We start from the raw sequence: 27,241 nt of genomic DNA on the forward strand, positions 1-27,241 counted from the left end.
GAATTTGACAACTTATACCTGGACATGAATGGCATTATCCATCAGTGCTCACACCCAAATGATGATGATGTTCACTTCAGAATCTCGGAAGATAAGATTTTTGCTGATATTTTTCATTATTTGGAGGTTTTGTTTCGCATTATTAAACCAAGGAAGGTTTTCTTCATGGCAGTTGATGGAGTAGCTCCAAGAGCAAAAATGAATCAGCAGCGTGGGAGACGTTTTAGGTAAGAAGATTTGTTCTGACTGTCTTGAGGATAGTAAACTCTTAAAAAAACACTTACTTTAAATGTATGCCACGAAAAGCAAAATATGAGTGATGGTGCCTTTGACAGAGGCTTTAATTTTATTATGAGTGGTGGTGCCTTTGACAGAGGCTTTAATTTTTAGTTAAATTGAGGGTAACTACCTGTAAATATTAAAATCAGGATTCCAAAAAGAAACGTTTGCTTGTTACTCAATTTTTTTTCTGTGTATGTGGCACTTGTGGGCAGGGGGAGCTTTTTCTTCCAAAATTCTCTGTGAAATAGATCTGCAGTGGAGCTCTTGCAGATGTCTTCAGTGGCTTCATAACCTTTGAGAGTCTTTGGTATTTGTGAATTCAAGTTCTGGATGTGCCTCTTGGGTAATTGTCAGGGAATGACATTTGACAGTCGCAGAAGAAGTCAAGTTTGTAATGAAACCCTGATTTCCTGTCAATACCAGTTACCAAGCTAGCTCAGATGCAGAGCTGCAAGTAGATTTTGCAATGTTAAGAATTATGGTGATGTTTTGGGAGATTTGGAAGCTTTGAGCTGTAAGGGAAGAAAGGTGGTGGTCAGACAGCACAGGGATGGTGAGTGAAATGGAACACAAACTGGTGGAAGGGAACAAGAGAAAATATTTTCAAGAGACTGAATTTTCAATGTGGTTTTTTTCTTTAAGAAAAAGAGGAGGTTGAGAGGAAATAGAGATTAAAAGAGTTCTAAATAGGAAATTGTAGTTGAGAGGACAAAAATCTAAGACTTTGGTGGTTTCTCTTTCTCTAGTTCAGAAGTGTTTATGAAATCCTTGGCCAAGAAAGGCCAGGATGATGTTTATTAGTGTCTCCATTACTGGGGATGATTAATTGTTAGTTGACTCTCCTGACTCCCTTGGTATTCCAGACTTGGTATTCCAAACCTGTTGCATTGTTTAACTGTGGTACCATTACTGTTCTGGGATAGCATTGTCACATGTTTATATCCCAAGTATTCCTATGGTTTCAACATTAATTGCAAAACATTCATTGCCATTCAGTGTGATCAACCATTGTTTGATCTTCTTGGCCATCTAAACATTAACTGCATCTGCGTTGTGACAGATTATCATCATTACCAGGAAAAAAAAAAAGCTACTTTTAAGCCTTCTTAGTTGTATCGGAAACAAGTTTGAACTCTATTCAGGAGTTAAATTTCTCTGCCTTTTTTTAAAAAGTGCTTTAAAAAACATCAGCTATATTTATCTTGTCAGTAAAGCTGTATTTAGGATATTAGCATTTGAATAAGATGATTCTTTCTGTACTCTCTTTCCAACCCTGCTGTTTTAGATCAGCAAAAGAGGCAGAGGACAAAATAAAAAAGGCACTAGAAAAGGGAGAAACTCTCCCTACAGAAGCCAGATTTGACTCCAACTGTATTACCCCAGGTAAGAGAATTCATCAGTTATTTAAATGTAACTGTTTAGATTTATGGCTTTGCATATCTATTTTGGCACTATTTCCCTGTCTTAAGGCATTTTTTAAAAAGTAGAAGACAGAATCAATGAAGGCTTAAATAAGTCGAGAAGGGAATTTTCAGTGGGTTTCAGTATGGTTGGAGCACTGTCTCATTCCAAACACTTTTTTGATTGCTATGAAAGAAATGAAATACTTTACAAAAAAGCAAGCTATGCCCTGCCTCTCTGGCAGAATATCTCTGTCTCGTTTTTGTCGTTATTACTTTTAATATGTAAATGCAAACTAGTGAAAAGCTTCATGTTTAACTTAGGTTTCTCTTTTCAGGAACTGAATTCATGGCCAGATTGCATGAGCATCTTAAGTATTTTGTAAATATGAAGATTTCCACAGACAAATCCTGGCAAGGTGTAACAGTCTACTTGTCAGGCCATGAGGTCATTGTATTTTCTTACTATGTTACTTTAAATGTGTTTGTATTTTATAGAACAATACTTACTGCTGTCTTTTATTTTTTTTTGTTGTGTAGACTCCAGGGGAAGGTGAGCATAAGATTATGGAGTTCATCAGATCAGAAAAAGCAAAGCCCCATCATGATCCAAACACAAGACACTGTCTCTATGGCTTAGATGCTGACTTGGTATGTGCAATTAAAATAACAGAAACAACAGAAATTTGTCCAACATGTATATCTTTGATGTTTTCCTGAGCACACAGGATTCTAAAACGTTACTAAACACGCATGACATTTTGTATTCCTGTAAACTTTTGAAGCTGCAATGAAACATTTCTTTATGGTGCTTGAACTGTTTAAAAGGAATAATAAAGTAAGACCTTTCTAATATCTCTTTGCAATAGATCATGCTGGGACTGACAAGTCATGAGGCACACTTTGCACTCTTAAGAGAAGAAGTCAGATTTGGTGGTAAAAAGGCTCAAAGGTGAACTGATTTAACTTTACTCTTATTTTATATGATGAAATTAAATCTAAAAGGTACTGGGTGACATCAACAGGTTTGTGTTTGGTGTTTTGGATGTTCTTATTGATTATATATTAAATTACTGAAGTCTTAGTTTATTTTCTTGGGTGAGAAAATTCCTGAAGTTAGAGAAACCATCTTGTTACATTTGAATTGGTTTACATGACCAAATGTATGTTGTCAGAACAGCTGCTAGGAATGTCTTTAGAGCTTTGGTGTGTTGCACATTTTTCTTCATATGGTGAATGAAGCAGTCTGGGCTGCAGTGACATTGTTTCCATAACTTCCTTAAGCAGATAGTGACTTTTTAAAGTCCTTTTTTGAAGGACCTTACACTTAGATTTGCTGGGTAAAGGGAGAACATGGGAGAGACAAATAAATGGGTTTGTTACTAAAAGGATTTTGGTTAACACAGTCATAAATGTTTAGGTAAATGCGTAATTTTTGCTTATAAACAAATGGTTTTATTGCCAAGGACAATATGATAAGCATCAGAAATAAGTTTCAGTCTTTTGGCATCAACATCTGAGTAATGCTCATTCTGTTGGTAGTATTGGCATGTAGCGCTGAAATATTTTTAAAAGGCCTTAAATCTAATTGAAGAAAAACCTTCTTAAACATAATTGAATATACAAATACAATGACTGGAGCATATTCTTTTCTTACAAGAAGCCTTTCAAATAACTGCAGGAGTAACCCAGGCAGTTTAGATGTGCATTGGTGTACTCTGTATTTATTCATACTAGCTCTAAAATACCTCAACATTTATTGGTGCAAGTTAGGTTAGTTTGTCCCTTTTTTGGATGGTAGGATAAGTACTTAGGAAATAATTACTGCAGGGTGGAATTCCACAAAGCTTCCCTGCCTTCTCTAAGGTAGCTCTTCTCCATACAGTCACACCTGGTGTTTAGAAGATTCTGCTGAAAAATTTTATAGACCAAACCAGATTGATCCTAAAATAGATTAAAGGAAATGTTTATACATTATTTCTTTTGTGAAGATACAATCCTAGTAAAATTTCTTGGGCTTAGGTAACCTTGGACTTATTAATATTAATGTTGAAAGTGTGTTTATTAATAATTAACTTGATGTTTTGAATAATTTACAGAGCATGTGCACCAGAGGAAACCACATTTCATTTACTGCACTTATCACTGATGAGAGAATATATTGATTATGAATTTTCCCCAGTAAAAGTAAGTTCTGATGGTGCTGAGATTGGAAAGAGTAGGTGAGGTCGTCATGCAAAAATGATAATAAAAATTATACTCCTCTGTGGTTTTCTTTTTTCTTTTCCCCAGGACAAGATTTCCTTTGAATATGATATCGAAAGGATAATAGATGATTGGATCTTAATGGGTTTCCTTGTAGGAAATGATTTTATTCCTCATCTACCTCATTTGCACATTAATCATGATGCACTGCCACTACTTTATAGAACATACATGGCTATCTTGCCGGAACTGGGAGGTGAGAAGACTAAGTTCTGTTGTGAAACCCACAAACATGAACATTCCTGCATTAACATTTATTGACCTTTTTAGCCCTTGGAATGTTTAGCACCCTTTGTTTAGGCAGCAGATTGCATCCATTAGCTGTGGGACATTGAAATGGAAATTTGAAAACTGTTAAATTGTTAGCTTCAAAAACACAGTTTATTTCCCCCATAGGTTACATCAATGAGAATGGACATCTGAATTTAGAACGTTTTGAGAAATATCTCACAAGATTGTCAGATGTAAGTAACCTGGAAATTGCACTGTGTAGAATGGTGTAGTGTGTGGAATAGAAGCTCAGATAGTGCCCTAGAGTACACCACTCTGTCGTGTTAATGGACTGTTAAATGACTGTGTTTTACAGGTGGTTCAATCAGCTCTTTTACCCTTTAACTGATGGCATCCAATCAGTTGTTGTCTGATCTTACCATAGCATAAGAGGAAAAAGATTGAATCATTTGGTCTGTGCTTTAGCCAGCATCTTTTAGTGCTGCAAGTCAAATGAGGATTCACCAGTAGAACCGTGGTCCTCAATTCCCGTGGAATAGTGCGTGGCAGTGTGGGGCCAAGCTGCTGCAGGCAGCAATATTCTTTGCTCCTCTGCTGGTAGTTTCTGTGGGGTAAGCTGTGTCTGAAGATGTTGGAGAGGAGTGTTGTTTGCAAGTTTTTCTGAAGGTCACTAGTAAAGAGCAGTGAAGCATTAGTACCTCCGCGACGCAGGCGTCAGCGTTCTTCAGAACTGCCTGGTGTGCAGGAGGCAATCCTGTTACATACCACTGCAGCAATCCATCCCAGAAGGGAGGGAAGGTATAGGCCATATAGAAATGGAAAGGATTAAACCTTCTGCTGAACTTGGAAGGAGGGAAGTCATCTGTTGTCCGTGCTTCAGCCCTGTCTTCTGATTCTTGGATGAGCTATGAAGGTGTTAGGTCTGTGACACAAGGCTGTATTGCCCAGACCATGTATCTGTCTACTACTTCTAGAGCTAATACTGAAGTGTGGAAGTTATTTGACTCTGTTACCCTTTGCTGCCTTACTGAAAGAAAACAAAATACAGCTTGGCTGTATGTTACATATTGCTTAGAAAACAGTTTTTTAGTATCAACTTGGTAGTATAGTTGTAGTTCTAGGGCAAAATGTTTATGTACAGATAAGTCTAGATGTAATCTAAAGCATGTACTAAAAAGCCATTTTTACTTTAGCATTCTAAATTTGACATCCCTCAAATATTCGCAAACTTACTTTAATCTTTCGGCACAGTTTGATCGCGAACACTTCAGTGAAGTCTTTGTAGACCTAAAATGGTTTGAAAGTAAAGTGGGCAATAAATACCTCAACGAGGCAGCTGGTATTGCAGCAGAGGAAGCCAGAAAAAACAAACAGAAGAAACAAAAGGTTAGTGTTTTACATGTGCAATTTTGGAAATTAGAATGTTACGTTTTGCAAACCAGGAATTTGATCTCAGACAAATTAAATGGCGTAAACCTTTGGCTTTGAGATTTTGGGGGTTTTTTAGGTCAGAAGAGATTGTAAAATGTAACTTTTGCTGTTTGCCTGTATGCATTGTTGGTTGTGAGTGCTGAAATGTTGAGTCAAGGTCAGGTTCTCAGGATTTTTGAAGTCTTGTAAACCCATAATTTATAATGCTTTGCTATTCCTCGAAAGCAGCAAAACTTAATTCTGTGTGAGTTATGGTTAAACCTGCTGTGCTTTGTTATTTTACTTTTTAATGCATAGCCCACTGGAAGTTTCATATATGTCAGAGACACTGACAGGTCATTCATGTATGTCTTCGTATTGGCCAACTATTTGACAGTGAATAGGGAAATAGCAATTTTGTTGGTGTGAGCTATCTCAGATGAGTTATTAAGCTTGCAATTCTAGATAGAATTAATTAGTAAGGAACAGCACCTCTCAGTATCTTGTCCCTGCCCCAGTGTCATGTTCCCCACCACACTTCCATTGGCTATCCTGCAATATATGCCTTCAGCAGAGTGCAGAGTAGCAGCAGCAAAGTCCTTGGAGTTTGATCTGTCGCTGTGTATTGTTATCCTGTTCTTTAGTGCAGTTTGGGCTTTGTAAGACCAAGATGTTAGCTCTGCCTTTAATAAGGTATTCTTTATTTGTGGCTATTTGTGGCAACTTGATGATTCTGCTTATTGACAGCTCCTCAGTGCTGTGCTCAAAAGACAGTGTGTAGTGTGAGGATGAAGTGACTAATTGGCTGCTTTGACTCTGGGAAACACAGTTTCTTCCATCCTTACTTCCCACAAAAATAATTTATTGGTGAAAAATTTGACTGCTTACTGGTGCTGTAGCATAATGCACGATACAGGTCAAAGTGCTTAAATGTGTTCTGCACAGTTTTGGAAATAGTTGCATTTTGGGAAACAAATATTCAGGTATTTCTTTAAAGGTAGTTAAGGTTTTGCTTGAGACTGTGCCTTTGTCTGATCTGTCGTTTTGTCTGCTAAAATCACTTTCTCTAGGTAATTAGAAGGAAATAGGTTTATACTAAATAATAATATTTTTACATTTTGATTGTAGCATTTTGAGTTGCAGGTGTTATGGTTTTGAATGAGGTTTGTGCATCTTAACCTGTGTTTTTACATTGTCCAAATTTTAATTTAATAGGCTCAGGAAAATTCTTTATATTTGGCTGCTTTAGAAAAAAATGAAGGTGAAGTGACCCCTAAAAGTAAGTGCAAATAATTTTTCCATATACATACAACAACAGAAAAAAGTTACTACATGTTTAGATTTGGAAGAACCATAAGAATTTTATGTCTGAGATGACCTTAATCTAAATGCAAGACTTAAGTAGTCAGCTGTTGGGAGATGGAGCTGCTTTGGTGAGAGGGGGTGGGGCTACAGCTTTTGAAGTGCTTCTTCTGATCTGACCTGTGTTGCCATGATGAGAAAATTTTCAACATGATGTGTTTAATAATTGTATGCCTAGGTGTTTTGTTATACAGGTGAGGACAAATGAATAGATTTCATATGGCGTTAGAGTTCTTGGTTGTGGTTATGTTTTTAAACTCATTCCACTTGTAGGACATGTTTTCTGATAGTGTTTTCAAATTAATTGTCAAAAATGTATAAATACTGCTCCATGATACATGGTGACGATGCTGAAAATAGATGAAAATTTTAACTTCACATGATGACGTTGCTGAAAATAGATGAAAATTTTAACTTTTTTTTTTAAATGTTTTCTCAGATTTTTTTACAATGACTTGTATTCTCTTCTCTATTCTTGTAACTGGGCTACAAAACAAGCTTCCTCTTGTAAGTTCCAGAGTTTCTCTGGGTAAAGATTGTGTTTGTTTTTTCATGTTACTTTCAGTGCAAGGAAGGTGTGAGCACCTCGAACTTCGAATTGAGAAATAAAGTAAAAGCATTCAGTAAAAAATTACTGTCTCCCAACCTTACTGTAGTGGAAAAGTGAATATTATTCCCTTTTTTTGTCTTTTTTTCATCACCTTTTTCAGCTGTGTTGGAAGATGAACCAGAAGATGATGATCTGTTTGAAACTGAGTTTAGGCAATACAAACGAACTTACTACATGACTAAAATGGGTGTAGAAGTAGTTTCTGAGTAAGTGTATACTTTCTCTTTTTTTTTTTAGTTATTTTTCAAGCACTAATGACAAGTCTTTGTACATATCTATTAGAAACTGTATTTACAAGAGCATCTAGTGACAAGGACAAGGGGGAATGGCTTCAAAGTGAATGAGAGTGGGTTTAGATCAGATATTAGAAAAAAAATCTTTGCTGTGAGGGTGATGGAACCGGTTGCCCAGAGGAGGTGTGGATGCCCCATGCCTGGAAGTGTTCAAGGCTGTGTTGGATAGAACTCTGAGCAGTTTAGTCTAGTGAAAAGTGTGCCTGCCCATGTCAGGGGGTTAGAATGAGTTGATCTTTAAGGTCCCTTCCAACCCAAACAATGCTGTGGTTCTAATGCAAGACAGAATATTCATCCACATCAGAGCAGAGAACACATGGCAGAGTATTGCAGCAGTGATGATTTTGCCTAATGCAACAAGACCTGCAAGTCATGTTTTCTATAATAAGTATTTGAGGACCAGAGAGAAGAAGTCCATTAGGAGTAAATGAATCTAGAAATTATGGTCTTACTAGGTTCACAAAATGTTCTGTCTTCATTCCTATGTACAATGGGCTAAGTAACTTTTTATAGACTAGTGAAAACAAGAAAATTTATAAGTATCTTTCTTCTTTCTTTTAAGTGACTTCTTAGCTGATCAAGCTGAATGTTATGTCCAGGCAATACAATGGATTTTGCATTATTATTACCATGGAGTTCAGTCATGGAGCTGGTAAGAAAAATGGTCAAATGAGAAACTGCTGAAGTGATATTTTCCTTTGCATGCTGGGAACATTTGATGTGTTTGGTTTGCTTCTGCTCTGTGAACATTGCTGTGCTATAATTAAGTCAAGTAACTAGCTTGGTTTGCTTCTGCTCTGTGAACACTGCTGTGCTATAATTAAGTCAAGTAACTTAAGAGGGTCTTTTTCCCTGCAGGTATTATCCTTACCATTATGCACCTTACCTGTCAGATATTCGCAACATCAGTGAACTCAAAATCCAGTTTGAACTGGGAAAACCTTTCATGCCATTTGAACAGCTTCTTGCTGTACTCCCAGCAGCTAGCAAAGATCTGCTCCCTAAATGCTACCAGGTAGGATTTAGAATTAATTTGCATTATCTGTCTGTTTCTTACTGGCTGTCTGCTTTATTTTATTTGACTCTTTTCTTCGTGTTTTTGCATGTCTTATTAATTATATTCTGTCTCTAAATTTTATGTATATGGTTAAATACTTCTACTTGTTACTATTCTTAGTACATTGTAAAGTTACTAATAATTTTGCATTTGCTAAGCAATTTCCAAATAGGATAGTTGTGTTGAATTGCTGTCCAGCCTTGAATTGGTTTTAATACCAGCCTTCCTCTGTCTCTTCCTGCAAATGGTGCTAAATTGTCCCTGATACCATCTCCATTGTATTTTCCTAGCATTTGATGACTAGTCAAGACTCTCCTATTATAGAATATTATCCACCTGAATTTAAAACTGATCTAAATGGAAAACAGCAGGAGTGGGAAGCTGTAGTATTAATCCCCTTTATTGATGAGGTAAGTTCTTTTGGCATCTGCTGTCTATAAAGTCTTCATAACAAATCTGCTAAATTAATCAACAGTTAGTGGACTTAAGTGGAAGTTTAAATTGGTACTTGATAAGCTCACAGAAAAATATAAATGTTTGCTGCCTGGAGAGTAAGTCTAGATAAAGTTAGCACAAGCAAAGTTAGCTTCAGGTGGCAGAAGCCTTAAGTTAGGGCTGTGGACTTTGTTGTTTGTTCATGTTTTTCATCAGCTTATCAAATACATAGTTTCATAATCTTTGAGGAAAAAAATCTATTCCTATATACATAGAAAAGTACAGACTGTATATAAGTAAAACAAAGCAAAGTGTATTTTTACAGGAAATCTTAACGTGAACACCAGTAACAGTAAAGCATTAATGGAGAGTAATAAAATAATGACACTTTCATTTTACATATAGGATAACAGTATTAGGTAAGGCTGCACTTTGGAAACAGATAGGCCAAAAGGTGATCTTTATTCTCCATAGCCTTTCCACAGTACTTGCCCTGTTTTTATCAGAGGGTTGGAACATAAGAAAGGCTGAGGCTGCAATTAGAACATGAACACATGAACCAGGAAAGTGCAGATAATTCACTTTGTCAGTATAGACATTTCCATGCCAATTTTTGTGACCAGTTTCACATGCACTAATTTCTCTACAATTTAGAAACGGCTGCTGCAGGCCATGGAATCCTGTAATAAGGGCCTAAAAGAAGAGGAGAAACGAAGAAACACTCACAGTTCTTGCTTAATGTACTGGTATGAGAAAGATGCTGAGTTCCAGTACCTGTCACCATGGCCAGAGAAATTCCCTGCAATAGAAAGATGTCACACCAGGTAACACTGGCACAGCTATTTTAGAGCAGGTTAAAAGTGGTTGGGTTACTTTTATTAGCATTTTAACCAAAATTTGCATATGGCAGTATATACACTGAGAAATGTCAAATGTATTTGTCCCTCCAAATGTTACTTTGCAAAACACATGAACAAATGCTAATTTGTCGAGGACACTCTGGAGAATTACTAAAGTCTGTGTGACATACAAGATGAAAGACTGGTGCAAATATCCCATTACTGTGCTGATAAATCACCACTGTAATTCTGGAGTATTTGTACAAAAATGTAAGCATTTGGATCCAGTATAGAGAGTTGAACACAAGTGTGTTCTTTACTTTCCTCTCGTGGAAAGTAGCCAGCTTGATTTCACACAGACTGAGGTTTCAAGATGAGGTGGAAACATAAGCTTAATAGTAGTCAAACTTAGAGCAAAAGAGAGGAGGAATGCCAGTTGCTGGATTACAGTCAGTGAAGAGTGAATAGTTGTGAGGAGGAATGATGCCATATGGAGCTACTGCTAGTTTAGAATGTGATAATGATTAATTAAAATAGTATGTTTGGCATCTATCTTGAAGTTTTGTCTTTCCTAATGAATAGTCTCTTTGTAGCAATAGCATTGGGGATTTTTATAGTCCTTTGCCAAGTGGCTTAAATTAATTGAAGGAATGTCAAAGGGTTTGCTAATTAGTAGGTGAATTGGTAAAGATATTTTCTAGAGTTGAAGGTCAATCTGTACGAGCAAATGTTGTGCAACTTATTTTTTAGGTATAAAGCAATACCTTTGGATGCTTGGCATGTAGAAATAACCCACAATAAAATAACCAAAATCAACAAGAGTGCATTATATTTTTGTGGATTTCCTACCTTAAAGCACATTAAACATAAGGTAAAAGACTTCTTTCTTCTGACATTTCAATTGTATTTTGTAGATAACTATGTAAGAGTTCAAGTTTTATGTGCTGTTTTGTTTTTATCCAGTTCTGTCTTAGAAAAAGTGGTGTACAGGTGTTTCAGCAAAGCAGCCATGGAGAGAACATGATGCTGGAAATCATAGTTAATGAGAACTCAAAAGACCAGGTAAGCATTCAGCTCCTAGCAAAAGACCAAACCTAACAAAAATCCCAAACCAAACAAAAACAGACAAAAACTTTTGCATAAAAAGACTGAATTTGTTAGTTAGATTTGAAGCAATGGTTATTTACATCTTCCTGATAGCAAAAGTAAAATTTATGTAACATCTACAGTAGGAAATATTTCACTAATCTCAATTGTTATTTTGATTACTGTGTCCCAGAGATGCAAATAGTTCTAAGTGATTCAACAAAAGAAGTGCTCAGTCAGCCTCTGTGGGAAATGTAAATCAATCCAGGGCTTACAAGTAACATATGCCACATGTAAAGAGCCACATTTCTAATCAGGGATTGTGTAATCTGTATCAAAATACATTTTAATAAGATAGATAAATTATTTTTATTCTGCAAGGAAACATGTTCTTTTACTGGAGTGGTTTGTATTGCAAAACCAGTTTGAAAATGCTGTAACAAAAATCCTTTGATCTGTTAAACAGTTAGTAGCAATAACTTCTGGGTTTTTTCAGGCAGTAGAAAATGTTGCCAGTTTGGTGCTTGGAAAGAGAGTTTTTGTGAACTGGCCCCACCTGGAAGAAGCCAGAGTTGTGGCAGTGTCAGATGGAGAAACTAAGTAAGAGCTGTTTGATGCATATGTATTGGTTGTCTTTACTGGTTTAATCAAAACAAGTTCCTCGGGCTGCACAGAAGTTTTGGTGTTCTATAGTACTTACTAGCAGCAAATTAAGTCCACATGTGGCAGAGTCTGCTCGGTGCAGGAACCTCTGTTTAGCATTGTTCTGAGGTTTGTCTTAGTGCTAGTCCTTTCCTATTTTGCTGTCGATGTAGAGGCTTGGGAGAGCTCATTCTTAATTTTGGGGGGAAAATGCATGCACAGGAATCCACACAGAGAAGATTTCTATGCAATCTTCCTTTCAGCACATGTACTGGTATTTTGTATAAAAAATAGGCTGTGTGGCCTGTTGTGGAAGGGATAGAGAAACAATGCTGCAAGTTTTCCATGTCCTGAACAAGTAATCTCTAACTGTTCTCAGTTTTGCTCACAATTGGTTATGTCTAAGTTTATCTTCCTTGGTTGATGTAATACCTGTCCTAATACTCTCAAGGTTTTATATTGAAGAACCACATGGCACACAGAAGCTTTACATGGGAAATGCAGTGCCCCCGACTAAAGTCTGTTATGTTGGAGATAAGGAACAAAGCATGTGGGTAAAAGAAGTTCAAAGCATTTCAGAGCAGTAAGTAACTTTCCATTTTATGTCTTACCTATGTTTTATTGCTGTGGGACAGACCTAAGGAGCATAGAGAAGCTGCTGCATACTGGGTGGTAAAGGTTAATCGAGTCTGCTGGGATTTAAAAAAAACACCAGCAACAAATAGCTTGTGTTGAAATTTCAGAATATATGGAGTTAGGCCCTAGGTAATTCCAGTTAGATGCCATAACAAAAGAACTCCAAAATGAATGGGTTGCAGTCCTCTCCCTCAATATTCTGTTCTGGTGTTAGGAATCTTCAGTTGTAGGAACTGTATAGAATGGAGTCTTACAGTATCAATTTGCAGCTTGAATAGCTTAGCATTGTTAAATTTCAATGCAGCTCTTGCTCTTCCAGAGTGTGGGTTCAGTGGAATAAAACAGTTACAGTGGTTTGGCATTTTATTGTCTGTCATTTGAGATAACTGTCTTAATAACCCCTAACCCTTCCCCATAATGCTAAAATGTGCTTAAGTTGGTACCCTTAGCTCCACAGTCATGGCTGTACAACAGTGGCTAAGCAATTTTTTAAGCCATTTCTTCTGGGTATGTTTTGTAAAACAGGAAGCAAACTATTTTTTTTTCAGAGGATGTTTGGGGCGTTTTTTTAGTTTTTGCTTTCACTGCAGTAAATTAATTCTACCCTCTTGGTTCAGTTCTGTTTATTGTAATTAAACTAAATGTCCTGCTTTGTATTCAGCTACCAGAGAAGAAAAGGAATAATTATCCATGACACATCAATAGTTGTGTATGCTCAGTTACTCACTGGTAATAGATACCAACTAAATCAAAATGGGGAAGTTTGTTTGGAGAAGCAGTGGTCAAAACAAGCTCTTCCTTTTGTATACCAAACAGTTGTCAAGGTAAATATACAAGTTCAGTGTTTTCTTTGAATTATTGCAGACTCAGATTATATTTTAGAATAAGTGTCTACTTATTCTTTTTATTTATTTATTATTATTATATTTATTTATTATTGTAATATTTAATTATTATCCTGCAACTGAATGATATTTAAGATTATCATATCTCTTTTTTATGTAGGATATCAAAGCCTTTGACTCTCGTTTTTCAAACATCAAAACTCTGGATGATTTGTTTCCTCCTGGAAGTACAACCTTTATGCTGGGATCACCTTACTATGGCTGCATGGGAGAAGTTAGTTCCAATAATTTCCTTTTTTTCCTCCTCTAGATTTCTTTGTTTGCAAGCCTAAAACAGTCTAAGGTGTTGTGTGACAGTAGTGGTCATTTGCTAGCTAAAATTTGAAACCTAAGATTCCCTGGTGGATAACTCATAGGAAGAGGGGTTTATTCTGTTTTCATTGTCATTATTGCTAGCACAACAGGAGAAGGATAGCATAGCTTGAATGCAGGGTTGTGTTTATGAATTGTTTGGGATTATTTGCAATGCATAGAGTTGCCATTTTGTGCTAGTTTCAACCATGGATTCCTTTGATTTATGCTGATTGATTGCCCTATGAGGAAGTACTGTACAGGTCAAGGTGAGGTGATGGATTCCAAAGCATCTCTGTGCCTACTGCAGCAAAGGTTTTTGTAGACTATAAGGTCAAATATCCAAAGACAGCTGTTTTTAAACAGCATTTTTATTCTACTGCAGCAAAATTGTTTGTAGACTCCAAGGTCAAATATCCAATGACAGCTGTTTTTAAACAGCATTTTTATTGTGTTGTGTTTCTCCCCAAGGTTCAAGATTCACATGATGTGATCACTGAAGGAAGAATTCGTGTGGTTTTCAATATTCCTTGTGAACCCCAACTTGATACTCTAATACAGAACCAGCATGTAAGTGCTTCTGTTTCTCTAGTAAAAGCTTAAACAATGTGTCAAATAGATTTTGCAGTGGGAAATGTCTTTAAGAGAGGTTTCCATATTATTCATTTGCCCTTTGTATAAAAATCCTTATCCTTCAGGAATTGCCAATATGTTTTGTTTGTTTGTTTGTTTTAAAGAAATACTCTGTGAAATACAATCCTGCATACATTTTGGCCAGCAGGCTTGGAGTAAGTGGATATCTTGTCTCCAGATTTACAGGGAGTATCTTTATTGGAAGAGGATCAAAGAAGAAGTAAGTTCTCTTTGTAAATTTTGACTGTAGAGAAGCTTCTAAATTCTGCTACAACTCCACAGAATTTCTGCTGTGTTTAACTGCTGTTCTTACCAAGTGTTTTCTATTTTGTGCCACAAAGCTTCCTCTCGAGTATGTTTGCTATAAACTTAATTGGTATGCAGAATTTTTCTCTCCTGTCATAAATGCAGTTTTAGTTTTTCTTTACTGGAAAGTTCTGTTGCCTTTAATATTGTAGACAGACATAAAATTGACTTTCCTGGTTAGCTATTTGTGTAATTGAATTAGGAGTTTCAACTGACTTTGCTACACTGAGAATAAAAGAGTGGAATTGGGATTTAATTTCGTTGTACTTATGATTTGTAGTGTAAAGGGATATTAACTGTACCTTCAGCTTTTTGAAAGAACTGATGAAGACCAAAACTGCTTAAAATTTGTAAAGGAGGCAAGCCATGTAGTTCTCTGAATGTCAGAATTGTGGTTTGCTAGGACAGATCTCTAAAGCTGTGGTTGATGCATGAGCATCTTGTGATTTCACATGTACATTTGTTCCCTAGTGATTGTTCAGGGACATCCTTCTGCAGCTTGGTAAAGGTCAGGTAGATTGTGGTTGATTAGAACTCAGTTAAGGAAGAAGGGTAAAATGTTTCCTATCCTCTGCTGACAATGTATGATTGTGTGGGTTTTTTACTGTATGTACACACACATACATGTTATTGCAAGTTAATGAACTTTTTCTCATTTCCAGTCCTCATGGAGATCACAGAGCAAATGTGGGGCTAAACCTGAAGTTCAATAAGAAAAATGAAGAAGTTCCTGGCTATACTAAGAAGGTTGGAAATGAATGGATGTATTCTTCTGCAGTAGAACAACTACTTGCTGAGTATTTAGAAAGGTAAGTATTGATTATGAACTACATCCAGCTTACCCACCTTTGTATCAGTCTTTGGATTTTGTGCTCTAGTCCCAGGTCTGAGAACTGATTAGTTTGTTTTTGGAGGTTGCTTGATGGAATTTCCTTCATTCCAGTGCTCCATTCAATAGTCTCTTCTTCCAAGGAGAATCATATTTTGGGATAGAGTAATTTTGTCAACAGCTTATCCTTGAAAAATGTACAGTATGACACTAAATTAAGTTAAAAATCATTCATTTGGGCTCCACAGATTTTGAACCCTGTCAGACTTTGTTTTGATGAGCCTTTTTTATGGTCTATGCCGTGGTGAAACTAAATTTATCTTCCATTTATTTGGTTTTTGTAGGGTGCCTGAACACCTTTTTTATGGTCTATGCCATGGTGAAACTAAATTTATCTTCCACTTATTTGGTTTTTGTAGGGTGCCTGAACTATTTAATTACATAGCCAAGAACAGCCAGGAAGATATCTTCTATGAAGATGACATTTGGCCTGGAGAGGATGAGAATGGGTAAGCCATTTTCCTCCTTTTTCTTCTAGAATAAGGAGAATAAAGACTGACAATTGTGAAATTGGTAGTGATCATATAGTGACTGCTATATGCCTGAAACCTTGCTGTTCCCTGAACAACAGGAATGTTCAGTGATGACTAAAAATATTATCCAAATGCTGTACATTTTAGTTGTGGAGTCCAAGTTTCTGCCAGACTCCAATCTCAAGTCCAATAAGTGAGGAATCTCTTTTTCGATGGCTACTTTATGAAAAAAATAACCCATAATTGTGGCAGTTGTTTAAGATCACAATCTAAGATCATGGATGCTAACATAACTTGCTGAATACTTTCAAATTTTATTTTTTTTTCTGACATAAAATTTTAGGCTATGGTTTTGGAACAGTATTGCGTGATTCGGATTTTTTTTTTAACCACTGTTGTCAACTCATACAGAGCTCTCAAATTCCATTACTTTATGGACATATAGAAGTATTGTGCCTGGATCATAATACTTGACTGATTAAATCAGGGAACATGGTAAAATGATTCGTTCATGCAGCTAAAAGTTTTAATTGCTCTAATTTTTTATTTAGAGCTGAGAAAGTTCAAGAAATTGTTGCCTGGTTAAAGGCACATCCTGTGTCTGCTTTGTCTCGCTCATCTTGTGACTTGCAAATTTTGGATGCAGCCATTGTTGAGAAAATTGAAGAAGAAATAGAGAAATGCAAGGTATGCAGCTTGTTGTGATTGTGAGCAGGTGTGAACCAAAATCAGATGCTCATTATTTTCCAAGTTCTTGAATTAGAAGAGGAGGATTGAGGATTACTTGTCATTCCAAAGAAAAAGGATGCAGAATGTTATGTGAAATCTGAATGCGAATTATCCCAGAAGTTCAGAAGAGTTCAGTATTATTCTGTAACTGATTCACCCTTTCTGGGGTGATTCAGTAGTAGTAGGCCATACTCTGAGCTGTGCCTTTCCTAAAGGAATGGGCATCCAGATCTATTCAGATATACTCAACTGCAGTCCCAGCTGTTCTGCCCTCGCAGTCTCTTTTTGGTCTGCAGAAAGTTAGAAAGTTGTTTTCTGAAGGCCACAGATGAAAAAAAGAGGCCAAGGAAATTACTAAAGCAAAAGCTAAGGGCAAAGCCACATGAAACAGTGGGATGGGTTTTTTCGAAATAAGTTGCCAGGACATCTGGATGAAATTGGTGTGAAATTCAGAATTACAAAATAAGTTGCCAGGACATCTCGATGAAATTGGTGTGAAATTCAGAATTAGATGACTAATACGTCGCTAAGAAATCCACCAGATTTTAAAAACTGCACTTATTCTAAAGGCTTCATGAAAGCTGTGTACCTTTAAGAAACAAAAGAATTCTGCATGATTGTTTCAGGTGTTTTGTTTTACCTGTTCTGGTGTTGGTTCTTACACTGGTTTGTAATGACTTTCTGTTCCTTTCCTTTAGCAGAGAAAGAGCAACAAGAAGGTGCGAGTAACGGTGAAACCCCATTTGCTGTACAGAGTAAGTGATGTCAAAAGATTGGGGGATTTAAGTTGTCCAGATGTCATTTCTTTCACCTAAGCACACCAACTCTGAGAGAGTAGAATTCTATGACAGTATTGGTGGAAGAAAAGGTATTACGATCCCTTCCATTGAGGGATCTACCCAGTTTGAGAACAGTAGTCTGTCTCTACAAGGAGAGAGAAATTCTACTACCTACAAACTCTGTCACGTATTATACTGAGTTTCAGTTCTTTTCTACCTTCTGTCCTTCATCTTCTGCAGTTCTTATTGGCTGTATAATGAAGGGAAAACAAAATGTACTTCCCATTTGTCTCTTCTTCCCTGTTTTATTCTTTTCTTAACATAAAACCAGCTGCTCACCTTGCCCATGTTACTGATCCAGGCAGGTTGCACTCAGTGGGTTGGTACAGTGTACAGCACTGTTGGTTTTTGGGCAGTGAGTGAGAGTTGCAAGGGAAAAAGAAAGTTTGCTTTGTGTCTGGGGAGAGAAGTTGGTTTTTTACATTCTTTTTTCAAGAAAATTTGCTTTATAATGTGTTTCAGATATTGCTACAAATGCACTTTTTTTGCAGTCCTTATTTTTTGCACACACTAACACAGTCTCCTGGTTATTGCCAGCCATTAGAGCAGCAGAACGGGGTTGTTCCGGATCGAGATGCAGAGTACAGGCTGTTCGATCGCGTCGTCAACGTCAGAGAGAACTTTTCCGTTCCAGTTGGTCTTCGAGGTACCATCATAGGAATTAAAGGAGGTAATATTTTCTTCATGATTGTGGATCTGTAACAGCTCAGCTGGTGATGTGAAACCAGGCTCCAGAATAGTGTTTTGTATAGTGGTTTGAGTCCACACAAATCTCACTATGCAGCATAGACAACTTCAAGCCATTAAAGACATATTTGCTGGTTTGAATTAAGCCTACAGTCATCTGTTTTAATTCTTTGAATGCAAAATTACTTACCATTTGTTTCTTCTTAATATGAAGAAGGCAGAGAGAACCAAAAAGGAACAAAATGAAGTTATGGAAAGATATGGACAAAGTGAAGAGAAGTAGACATAAAAACAAGTATTAGCCTTATACTTCCATTGAACATCAAACTAGCAAATATTATTGGTCTTAAATTGTTTTATTTGGAATTAGTTTTTTACTCTGTGATACTCCATTTCCATGAAATGGTGAGGATTTATACCTTCTTTGACATGAAGATTAGCCATAAATCTGTTTCAGGTAAGCGAAAGGATTTATCGAGTCCCATTAAGTGTAGCAGCTTCAGGTCTAGTAATACAAATTGGTTTCTTATCTGGCATTTCAGTAGTTGCATTCTGACTTGTAGAAAATCTGATTTGTAGAAAGGAAATATGAACCAGCAGAATGAAGCACCAGATCCAAATGTCTTTCAGTTGCATCCAGCAGAATCTTGACTAGACTAGACTGGAGTGCAGCTTCTTTAAAGAAATAGCCTTTTCTCCATATTTATTACATAGTAATATAATTCTAAAGGAGTATGAGTCTATCATTATGCCAAAAGTTAATATTAAAGCTGTTAGTTTCTGACTGCCTGAGTGGGCAAGTGCTTTGCATCTCTTTCCTGGCAGTTTCTGACAAGTGTGATATACTGCAATAAACTGTGGTTCTGTCAGTGCCTGTTGGTGAGATGCTGTGCATGGTACATTTCTGCTGGAGCTCTGTCTGCAAGGGCAGCCATGCATGACTCTGGGAAGCATTTCCAAATTCCTCTCAATGACATTACTCAGGAATAAGTTGGGATTTTGTCGTTAATTAGTTCATTTTTGGTCTTTCCTTGCTTATTGCATCACTAATGTAAACATTTACATAATTTAGATGGAAGTAACTAATGTTACCTACATAGGATGATATTTTACTTTCTTTTCTATAGCTACTAGAGAAACAGATGTGCTCTTTGAAGTTTTGTTTGATGAAGAGTTCCTTGGAGGCCTCACTATAAGGTTTGTGCAGGGGAGTTCATAGTCATTTTCTTTCATGCTATTGGTATAGATGGCATGAAATTATTGCCTTTAGTTTGGTTTTTAAAGCCTCTTAAAACTTTGCTTCTCAACAGTGTTGGTCAGTTTTTTATTTACTTTTTGTTTCTTTATTCTTCTAGAATAGGGATAATTTTTGTGAAGCATGTTATATTGTGGTGTACTGCTCTTTAGGAGTTTTTGGTGTGTTTAAAAGTTCTGATTTGTAGAAAGCTAACATGAACCAGCAGAATAAAGCACTAGATCCAAGTGTCTTTCTAAAACAAGTATGTAGAAAATAGGTTATTATTAGTATGTCTTCAACATATAGATTAAAAATGAGGCATCTGTCCTCGAAGGAGGGATTCTGAACTATCAATAATTGATACTTGGGTGCTAAATTCTAACCACTATTAAAAAACTGAACTGTTCTCCAGGTGGTGAAGATGCTTTTGTTTTATAAAGTGTGATAGCTCTTCTGTGTTTAAGTAAGTAGCTAAACTTTTAAGTGCACAGATTTACCCAGCAGGCTTCGTTTTACTGTTATCCTTAGCGAAATTAAGATTTAATAAGACAACTTGGAGGAGATTCTTAACTCTTCCCTGCATTCAGCAAGCTTAGCACAAGCATTGCTCCTGCAAGAGCATGTCCTGTTACACAGATAATACTCAGTATTCAGAAATGCTGCTCAACTTCAATTTATATTTCTGCTACTGAAACTGAAAGGTCAATTTTCATTTCTGAAAAAGAATAGAATATTGTTTCCTGACTCTTAGTCTTTTACAGAAATATTTGCTGTGTAACTGTGCTCTAACAGTTCACTCATCTTTAATGTCCTTTAAGCTCAGCACTGAAAGGTGCAATATGAACTCAGAGCAGTACTTACTACTGTTTTCTGGTTTTGACAGCTGAGGTCAAAGGGGAGCACAGTGGGATTAAGGTTGTGTGTAATGCTACTAGATTTCAATACTGGATCCAGGTCTCAGCGTCTGTTGTTCAAACTTGAATCATTAACTTTTGGCAACAATTAAACTACATGAAACAGCCATGTAATTCACTTTTCTTCAGGTGCTCACCTGCCAGAGGCTATCGTCTGCCATCAAGTGCCTTAATTAACCTGTCTCATGGTAGTCGGTCAGAAATGGGAAATCAGAAACTGACAGCCATAGTCAAACCTCAGCCAGCAGTGAATAACTACAACTCGTATCCATCTGATCTCTCGTCTGTTTGCTCACAAAAAGTGCATCTGGGAGGCCTCAACCATTCTCCTCGCTCCCTTTTCGTTCCCACTCAGGTAAGGCTTTTCTTTCATTTGTACCAAAATGCTTCTCCCTAGAAGCTGAACTGTTAATGTGGTTATCTTCATTGGTCCAAGCAAAATTTAATTTTTTTGTCAGTATATTAGAAGTAGGATAATTCTTGCATCGGGGAAATGGATTCATCCAATATGAAAGGGACTAAAAGTTCCTTATTGTCAGTTGTTTTGCTTTGAGGAGTTCCAGTTGCATTTCCAAGAGACAAATATTTAGTTTGGAGCAGTGTCAACAAATTGTTTGTTTGGGCAGAGATAGAATTATTTCCTTAAAGCTCTGTTCCAATTAATGCTTCCTGTAGGCTAAGTTTGTCCATGCTCAGGAAAAGACATCATTTCCCTATGAGTTGTGCTCCTTGGGTATGATTTACTTTGAAACTACAAGAAAGGAGGAAAACTTACAGTGAATGAGGGTTCTTAGTGGTTTAATGAAACTTATCTAAAAGAAGACTGTGTTAATTAGTAACTTCATGTTGCTGTAGGTGTGCTTGAGAACAATTGTCTCATGGTTTTTAAGTCTATACGAGAAAATCTACTTTCCAAAAGAAAATGTAAGACAATGAAACACTTCTGATTCTTTTTTTTTCTCTCAATGATTTAGCAACTGAATGGAAGACAGCATTACAATCTCAGGGCTGAAAATCGGGGCAACTCTAACTCACCCCAGAAAGGATCATTTCTGAGTGGCAATCAGAAAAATAAAGTAAGTGTTCTGATTCATTTGGTATTGGACCCAAAAGTCTCTATTTAGAGTGGATGTCCTTTTCTTTGGTTTAGTACATGAGATGTTTTAGTCCAGATACACCCTGGAGCAAAACTGGTCTCAGTTCTTGAATGAGTATAATCTCCTGCATCATCCTTGTTTAGACACTAGATTTTCAGAAGTGTTTTTTGCATAGCTGGGCTTCAGTTCTGTGGTAACACACCTGCAGTGTAGTGAAGCAATTGAGCCTGACTGGTAAGGCCTTGCAGAGTTGGTCATTAATGACAGAATCTAAGAATACTACCAGTAGGAGAGAATGCTTTTGAAACCATTCTGAACTGTTGTCTGAGTTTAATTATACTAAGTCATCTTTCCTGTGTTCAGAGCTTCAGTTAAGAACAAAGCAAAAACACTCTCAAAGCAAGCTAAGCTCATTTTGGTTTAGCAAGTGATTCTTGGTAAAAGTGGTTGAAAAATGCAACCCACCACAATAAATCATTTCATAAATTAATTACCTGCAGCTTGTACTAGTGTCAGTATGAAAATATCTGTCATCTGAGCACTCTTACACTGGGACTGTGTCATTTTCAGAATGTCTTTGTAGATGCTTAGCTGTTCACAAGTTGAGTTTGTAGCTGCTGAGTTTGTTGGGGCCTCGTTTCATGTTTTGTCAGGCACAGAGTAAGCAAGACGATGAGTTCTGCAGCATATGGCAGTCATTGCAGAGCTCTGGGAAATCTCATCACGTTCAGCAAAACATGCATGAGAAGGTAAGTAAACTTTCAACAGATCCCTGCATTCAAAATAGGAAGAAACTTAATATTGTACATCAGTTCATTATGTCAGAAAACTTTCTATTTATGTTACAAATAAATCCTCTGGCTGAAAGTTCTGTTACACAGAGTATGCACAGCTCTGGAAAAAGATAATCATATGAGACTGCTCTGTAAATGACAGATACACAGTTTTCTGGTTAAGCTTTGGTGTTTGAAATCCTAGGGTGCAGTTCTACCTCAGGAAATCAAGCTGGGAACTGGCCATCAGTTTTATAAGCCAGGATTCAATGACAGCAGCTTTAAAGGTCAGCAAAGAAAACAGGAGCCATATAAAAAATGTAAGTACTATAATGAAAAGCTTTGTTTGGGAGAACTACTTGCTTTATCTGTTCTTCATTGAAATGCCTTTTGAGCTTTTTGTAGTTAGTGACAGGAAATTATGAGATGATTATTATTGTTAGATTATTGCTCTCTTAATCCTGAAGCTTTCAGGGACACTGTTGTGTGTGACGTCGGCTTGACACCCATCTGATGTAAAGAGAAAACAAAGCCACACAATGTGTCTTTGGGAATTTGCTTGAGGTCATATTTGTAGATTACAAAATGAGATACATTATTGCATATACTTAATTTTATCCTAGAAGAAAAGCATCCCCCAAGTGACCTAGAAAGTATGAATGAAACCTTTGATAAAGCCATTCAGATTAATGCAATCTGTGTACTTGTGTGGAGTTATTAATTTGGTTTGAGTCTTGATTATTACTGCAGTTCTGAAGAGCATTTCAAAAGAATACATTCTTTTGTAGTTAAAGAAGATCCCAAAGTTACAAGAGGTGAATGTCAGCCCCATAATAAAATATCAAACAAACAGGTAATTTTGTCTGTACTGAATAAATGTATTATTTTCTTTTCATTTCACTGTTATCTGATTTATCACTTTACAGATTTGTCTGTATCTGGCATTTGGGTTGATTCTTGTAGTAGTAGGTGAACTGTATTTTGGAGATTTTTTTTTTTCCATGAGAGATTTTAAGGGTGTAAGATGTGTAATGAGGCCAAGCAATTTTCCTATTCCTCTGAGACTCTGAAAGCTGTGCTGTAATGGGAAAACACACATGTAGGTTTGCAGTAAGCTGAAATCTTCTAGGGATATGAGCTTGAGACAAAGCTGTTTGCAGATGCATTTCTAACACGGTTGTGTTATAATGAGTAATAAGAGTATTCAGTAATAATTGCTGCAGTTTATTTCAGAATTTTACAGGTGTGAATAAGTACAATGTCAAACTTTTGAAGAGGAATGACAGTCCCAACATGCCTGTAATTCAGAAGGCTGCAGTTGATGGTCCCTGCACCACAGGTGGGAAGGTAAGGACTACACAGTTGATTTTCTTGTGCTCTTTGAATTACTTTAGTTTCTAGTTCATTTTGTTCCAATTGTTCCTGGTCACTTTTGTGCAAATTCGTGTCTATAACAAGACAAATCTGTATAGCTATTACCATTCTTTAAATCCATTTTCTGTTGGTCAATATTTGCATATTTTTAATATCAAAACTTGGTGCAGTCACTGGGTATCTGTTCACACTCTGAACAGACATGACTGTGACCTGCCCAAGCTAAGGGGAAAAAAATTCTGTATGAGAATAAAATTAACCTCAAATTAGTATACCCTTCCTCTTGCACCTGCTTGTGAATATACTGCACTGATGTATCTTTCTTGGTTTTTGATTTAAGAAGAACAATGAACTGGAAAGCCTTCTAGCTTCTTTGAAAATTTCCAAAGAAAACGAAGTGCAGAGTTACTCCAAGGAAGCAACAGCTACAGATGAAGAACATCTGTCACCACAGTCATTTGCTATGGTCTGTATACTGCAGGAGTCATTACATTGCAGTTCAGCATCTGCTGTCTTAGTATCAATGCTTCTATTTAAAGAAACTCCATGAAGGCTTACACTGCCTTTTCAAACATATTAATGAGTTTTTAATTAGCTGTTCTCAAAGAAAATTAGCAAACACATTTGTTTACGCTAAGATGCTGTTCTCTGTGCTTTGGTAAAAATGTAACTGATCAGAGAACACAAATTCAGATTCTGTTCCTGGTGCTGATGTCAGCATTGAGGCTGTGGTATCTGAACTCCAGCATGTCCTTTATTCTGAGTGGTTTCTTTGATTTTTAAAGAAAGGAACACAGATGCTCAAAGAGATTTTGAAGATAGATGGCTCTGATCTGGAAACAAGGAATGAAGTGAAATCCCAAGTCACTGATGTTCCTGCTCCCTCTAGTAGACAGGACTGCCATGGAGCTGCTGTGCAATACAGACCGACAAAAAAAATGGGTATGTTTAAGCATCAGCTCAGAGTTTCACCTTGTAGTGACATTTTAGAGCACAGCTTACAGCATAGTACTCTTTCCTGAAATATAGTAATAAAACGTCCATATTTTTTCAGTTCTAATTATTTATTCAGATCTAAAACTCTCTTCATATATAGTCTCCTGGTTTTTTGTTAAACAATATGAAAATACCTGGAAAAAATCAAATATCCTTTTATAAAATCCTAATAAACAAATTGCTCTGCTTTCGGTGCAGGAAATGTGATACAGGTTTGGGTTTTTTTGTTTTGTCAGCTGCTTATATGAACAAGCCTCACAGCCCTGGAGGCCCTCAGAACACACCAGCAATGGAGACAGGAGCTCACCCTTTCGTTTGCCCACAGCCTGAACTCTCCACTGCCTCTGTACTTTCTCGTATTTGTTCTCTTGTTGGAATGTCACAGCCAGATTTCTCTTTCATAAAAACACCACAGGTAAAAAGCTTTTTCCTCAAAAGTTAAAGTTCTCAGCTTTGTATCAACTGTATCAACATATTAAATGTTTGGACTGAGCACTGAAATCCATCTCAAAATAACCCTTAACTTGATTGGTTGCCTTTTTTCAAAACAGCTAACCAGATCCTCTGTTTCTCTCTCACCGTTTGTCAGCAGCATAAATTCTCTCAAAAACCTTCTCTCATTTTTCCAGACCATGACAGTTTGCCACATAAAACTATCGAACGGTTTGTTGGTCCATGGGCCACAGTGCCATTCCGAGGCTGAAGCCAAGGAGAAAGCAGCACTTTTCGCTTTGCAGCGTTTGGTGAGGATGTAAAGAATCTCTTAACATCTTTGTCTCTGTTGCATTGTGTCTGTTTGTAATCCCCTGTTGCCTTCTTCACAGAGTTCTATAGGAGTAAACTTTGCTACACCTCCACCTCCACCAGTGTTTCCTAACTATCAACCACTTGGAGTTCCTGTACCACCTGGATCAATTCCTCCAGTTTTTGCACAACCCCCTGGTAAGTATTTGACTAGTGCACATTTCAAATAATACCATGATATCCTCTAATTGTAGTTCTTTCTCTGGAAGTGAATGCCTTGCAGAGAGCTCCATTTTTTGGTACTCATGTATGTCCTTGTATGTCTGAACTGTCTGGAAAACAGTTCATGAACCTCTTTCATCAATATGCAGATCAATTCAATACAAAGAATCATGTCACTCCTGATTATTTCTTTTCCTCAATAATGTATTTACCCATTCAGTCTTGGCTGTGGTTTCCATTTTGGTGTTTTTTCCTTCAAAACAATAATAATTAGTTCGAAGCTGATAGTTCTGGTCTGAAATGGTTAAAAAAAAATCTTCCCTGATTTTCTGCATGGATTTCTGCCCTCCCCAGCCCCCTATATGGTTAATGTTTATCCATGCAGTAGTGTTTTTGTTTATAACAACTTTCACTGAGGTGCTACATCACAATCCTCTTGTACACTGCCAAACATGAGCATGGTAAGTAGCCCCTAAAAACTGCCAGAAGTCCTGGTGGTGTTTCTGACTCCTGGCTGATTTGGATTCTACTGCAGCTCACATTCACAGCTAGTAATTAACGAGTCAGCACCGTTGTAGCATCCTAGGCATCTCTTTCCCCAGGACTTCTCTGCTGATTTGTTCCAGAGGGATGGCCTAAGCTTGCATCCTCACTCAGTAGAGGATGTGAAGATCCTGTGTTACGTGCACTCTGGAATGCAGATGCCATGATTTAGTGCTCTTCATTGTGTTGCCATCCAAGTGTAGTTCTGTAAAGGCAAACCTGTTTGTTTGAGGGGTTTTGGTAATAAATAAATGCTTAGCTATTTTCAAGTAAATATGAAGACTATGAGGCTTTATTGGAAAGATAAACAACATGCAGACAAATGTAGCTGGGTACTTCTGGACTCTGGGGGACTTGGTGTCTTCTTTTTGAGTAAAGTGAGCTAAAAGTTCCTTATTTTCACAGCTAACATAATGCCTCCATCATCTCACATGTTTGGTCCAGTATCCTGGGGAACTCCAGTGCCTAAGCATCATTATCCTGGCTCCTATCCAGGGAATGTGTCTCTTGCAGGAACTATACCAGTTGGTTCTCACAACCAGTTTATACCTCTGCAGGTAAGACCAGGAGGTTTGTCTTAAGATTCTTTTGTAAAAAGTGTGCCTACATGATGAAAGCAACTTCCCACTGTGAACTACTGTTGAGCATTAGAAAATTACTGTAAAAAATGGTGTGCATGTTTTCTGAAAGTGGAATATATGCAGTTTTTTGAGAGTGCATTCAGTTAAATCATGTTTATTTAATCCAAAGGTAACTAAAAAAAGGGCTGCTAGCAAGAAAAACTTTGAACTCAAGGAGTTCCAGAGTTCCCCTCAAGCTGCACCACTGAAGAGTGAACAACCAGTGTCTTCTGACCACCTTCAGCAAGATAGTTCCTCAGCTCCTTTAAAATCTCCTCAAGCTGCTCAATCCACTGTTGCATTTCAAGACAATGTGGCTACTCCAAGTGTTCCTCACAACAAATCAACACCAAACACTTCCAGCAAGCGAAAGCCAAGAAAACTGGCTGTCAATTTTGGCACACCAAAATCTTCAGAGTAA

The 27,241-nt window shown here is 37.1% G+C and overlaps 1 protein-coding gene across 1 annotated transcript; it reads left to right on the forward strand.

Moving 5' to 3' along the window:
• XRN1 (5'-3' exoribonuclease 1) lies at positions 1-27,241 on the forward strand. Its single transcript, XM_009070854.1, has 42 exons — positions 1-227; positions 1,568-1,665; positions 2,021-2,130; positions 2,223-2,333; positions 2,552-2,634; positions 3,782-3,869; positions 3,975-4,143; positions 4,344-4,411; positions 5,430-5,564; positions 6,804-6,867; positions 7,661-7,766; positions 8,416-8,505; positions 8,712-8,868; positions 9,201-9,320; positions 10,000-10,169; positions 10,935-11,055; positions 11,148-11,246; positions 11,767-11,870; positions 12,364-12,495; positions 13,210-13,372; positions 13,554-13,667; positions 14,216-14,314; positions 14,482-14,597; positions 15,346-15,492; positions 15,932-16,021; positions 16,597-16,732; positions 17,473-17,529; positions 18,151-18,283; positions 19,428-19,497; positions 20,581-20,806; positions 21,426-21,527; positions 22,202-22,297; positions 22,527-22,641; positions 23,110-23,174; positions 23,555-23,668; positions 24,036-24,161; positions 24,481-24,637; positions 24,928-25,106; positions 25,321-25,434; positions 25,516-25,633; positions 26,606-26,757; positions 26,951-27,241. The coding sequence occupies exons 1-42, from the start codon at positions 25-27 to the stop codon at positions 27,239-27,241; spliced, it is 5,208 nt and encodes a 1,735-aa protein (XP_009069102.1). The 5' UTR covers positions 1-24.

Source organism: Acanthisitta chloris, unplaced genomic scaffold (genome assembly GCF_000695815.1).
Source record: "Acanthisitta chloris isolate BGI_N310 unplaced genomic scaffold, ASM69581v1 scaffold4523, whole genome shotgun sequence".
In the NCBI taxonomy this organism is placed as follows: Eukaryota; Metazoa; Chordata; class Aves; order Passeriformes; family Acanthisittidae; genus Acanthisitta; species Acanthisitta chloris.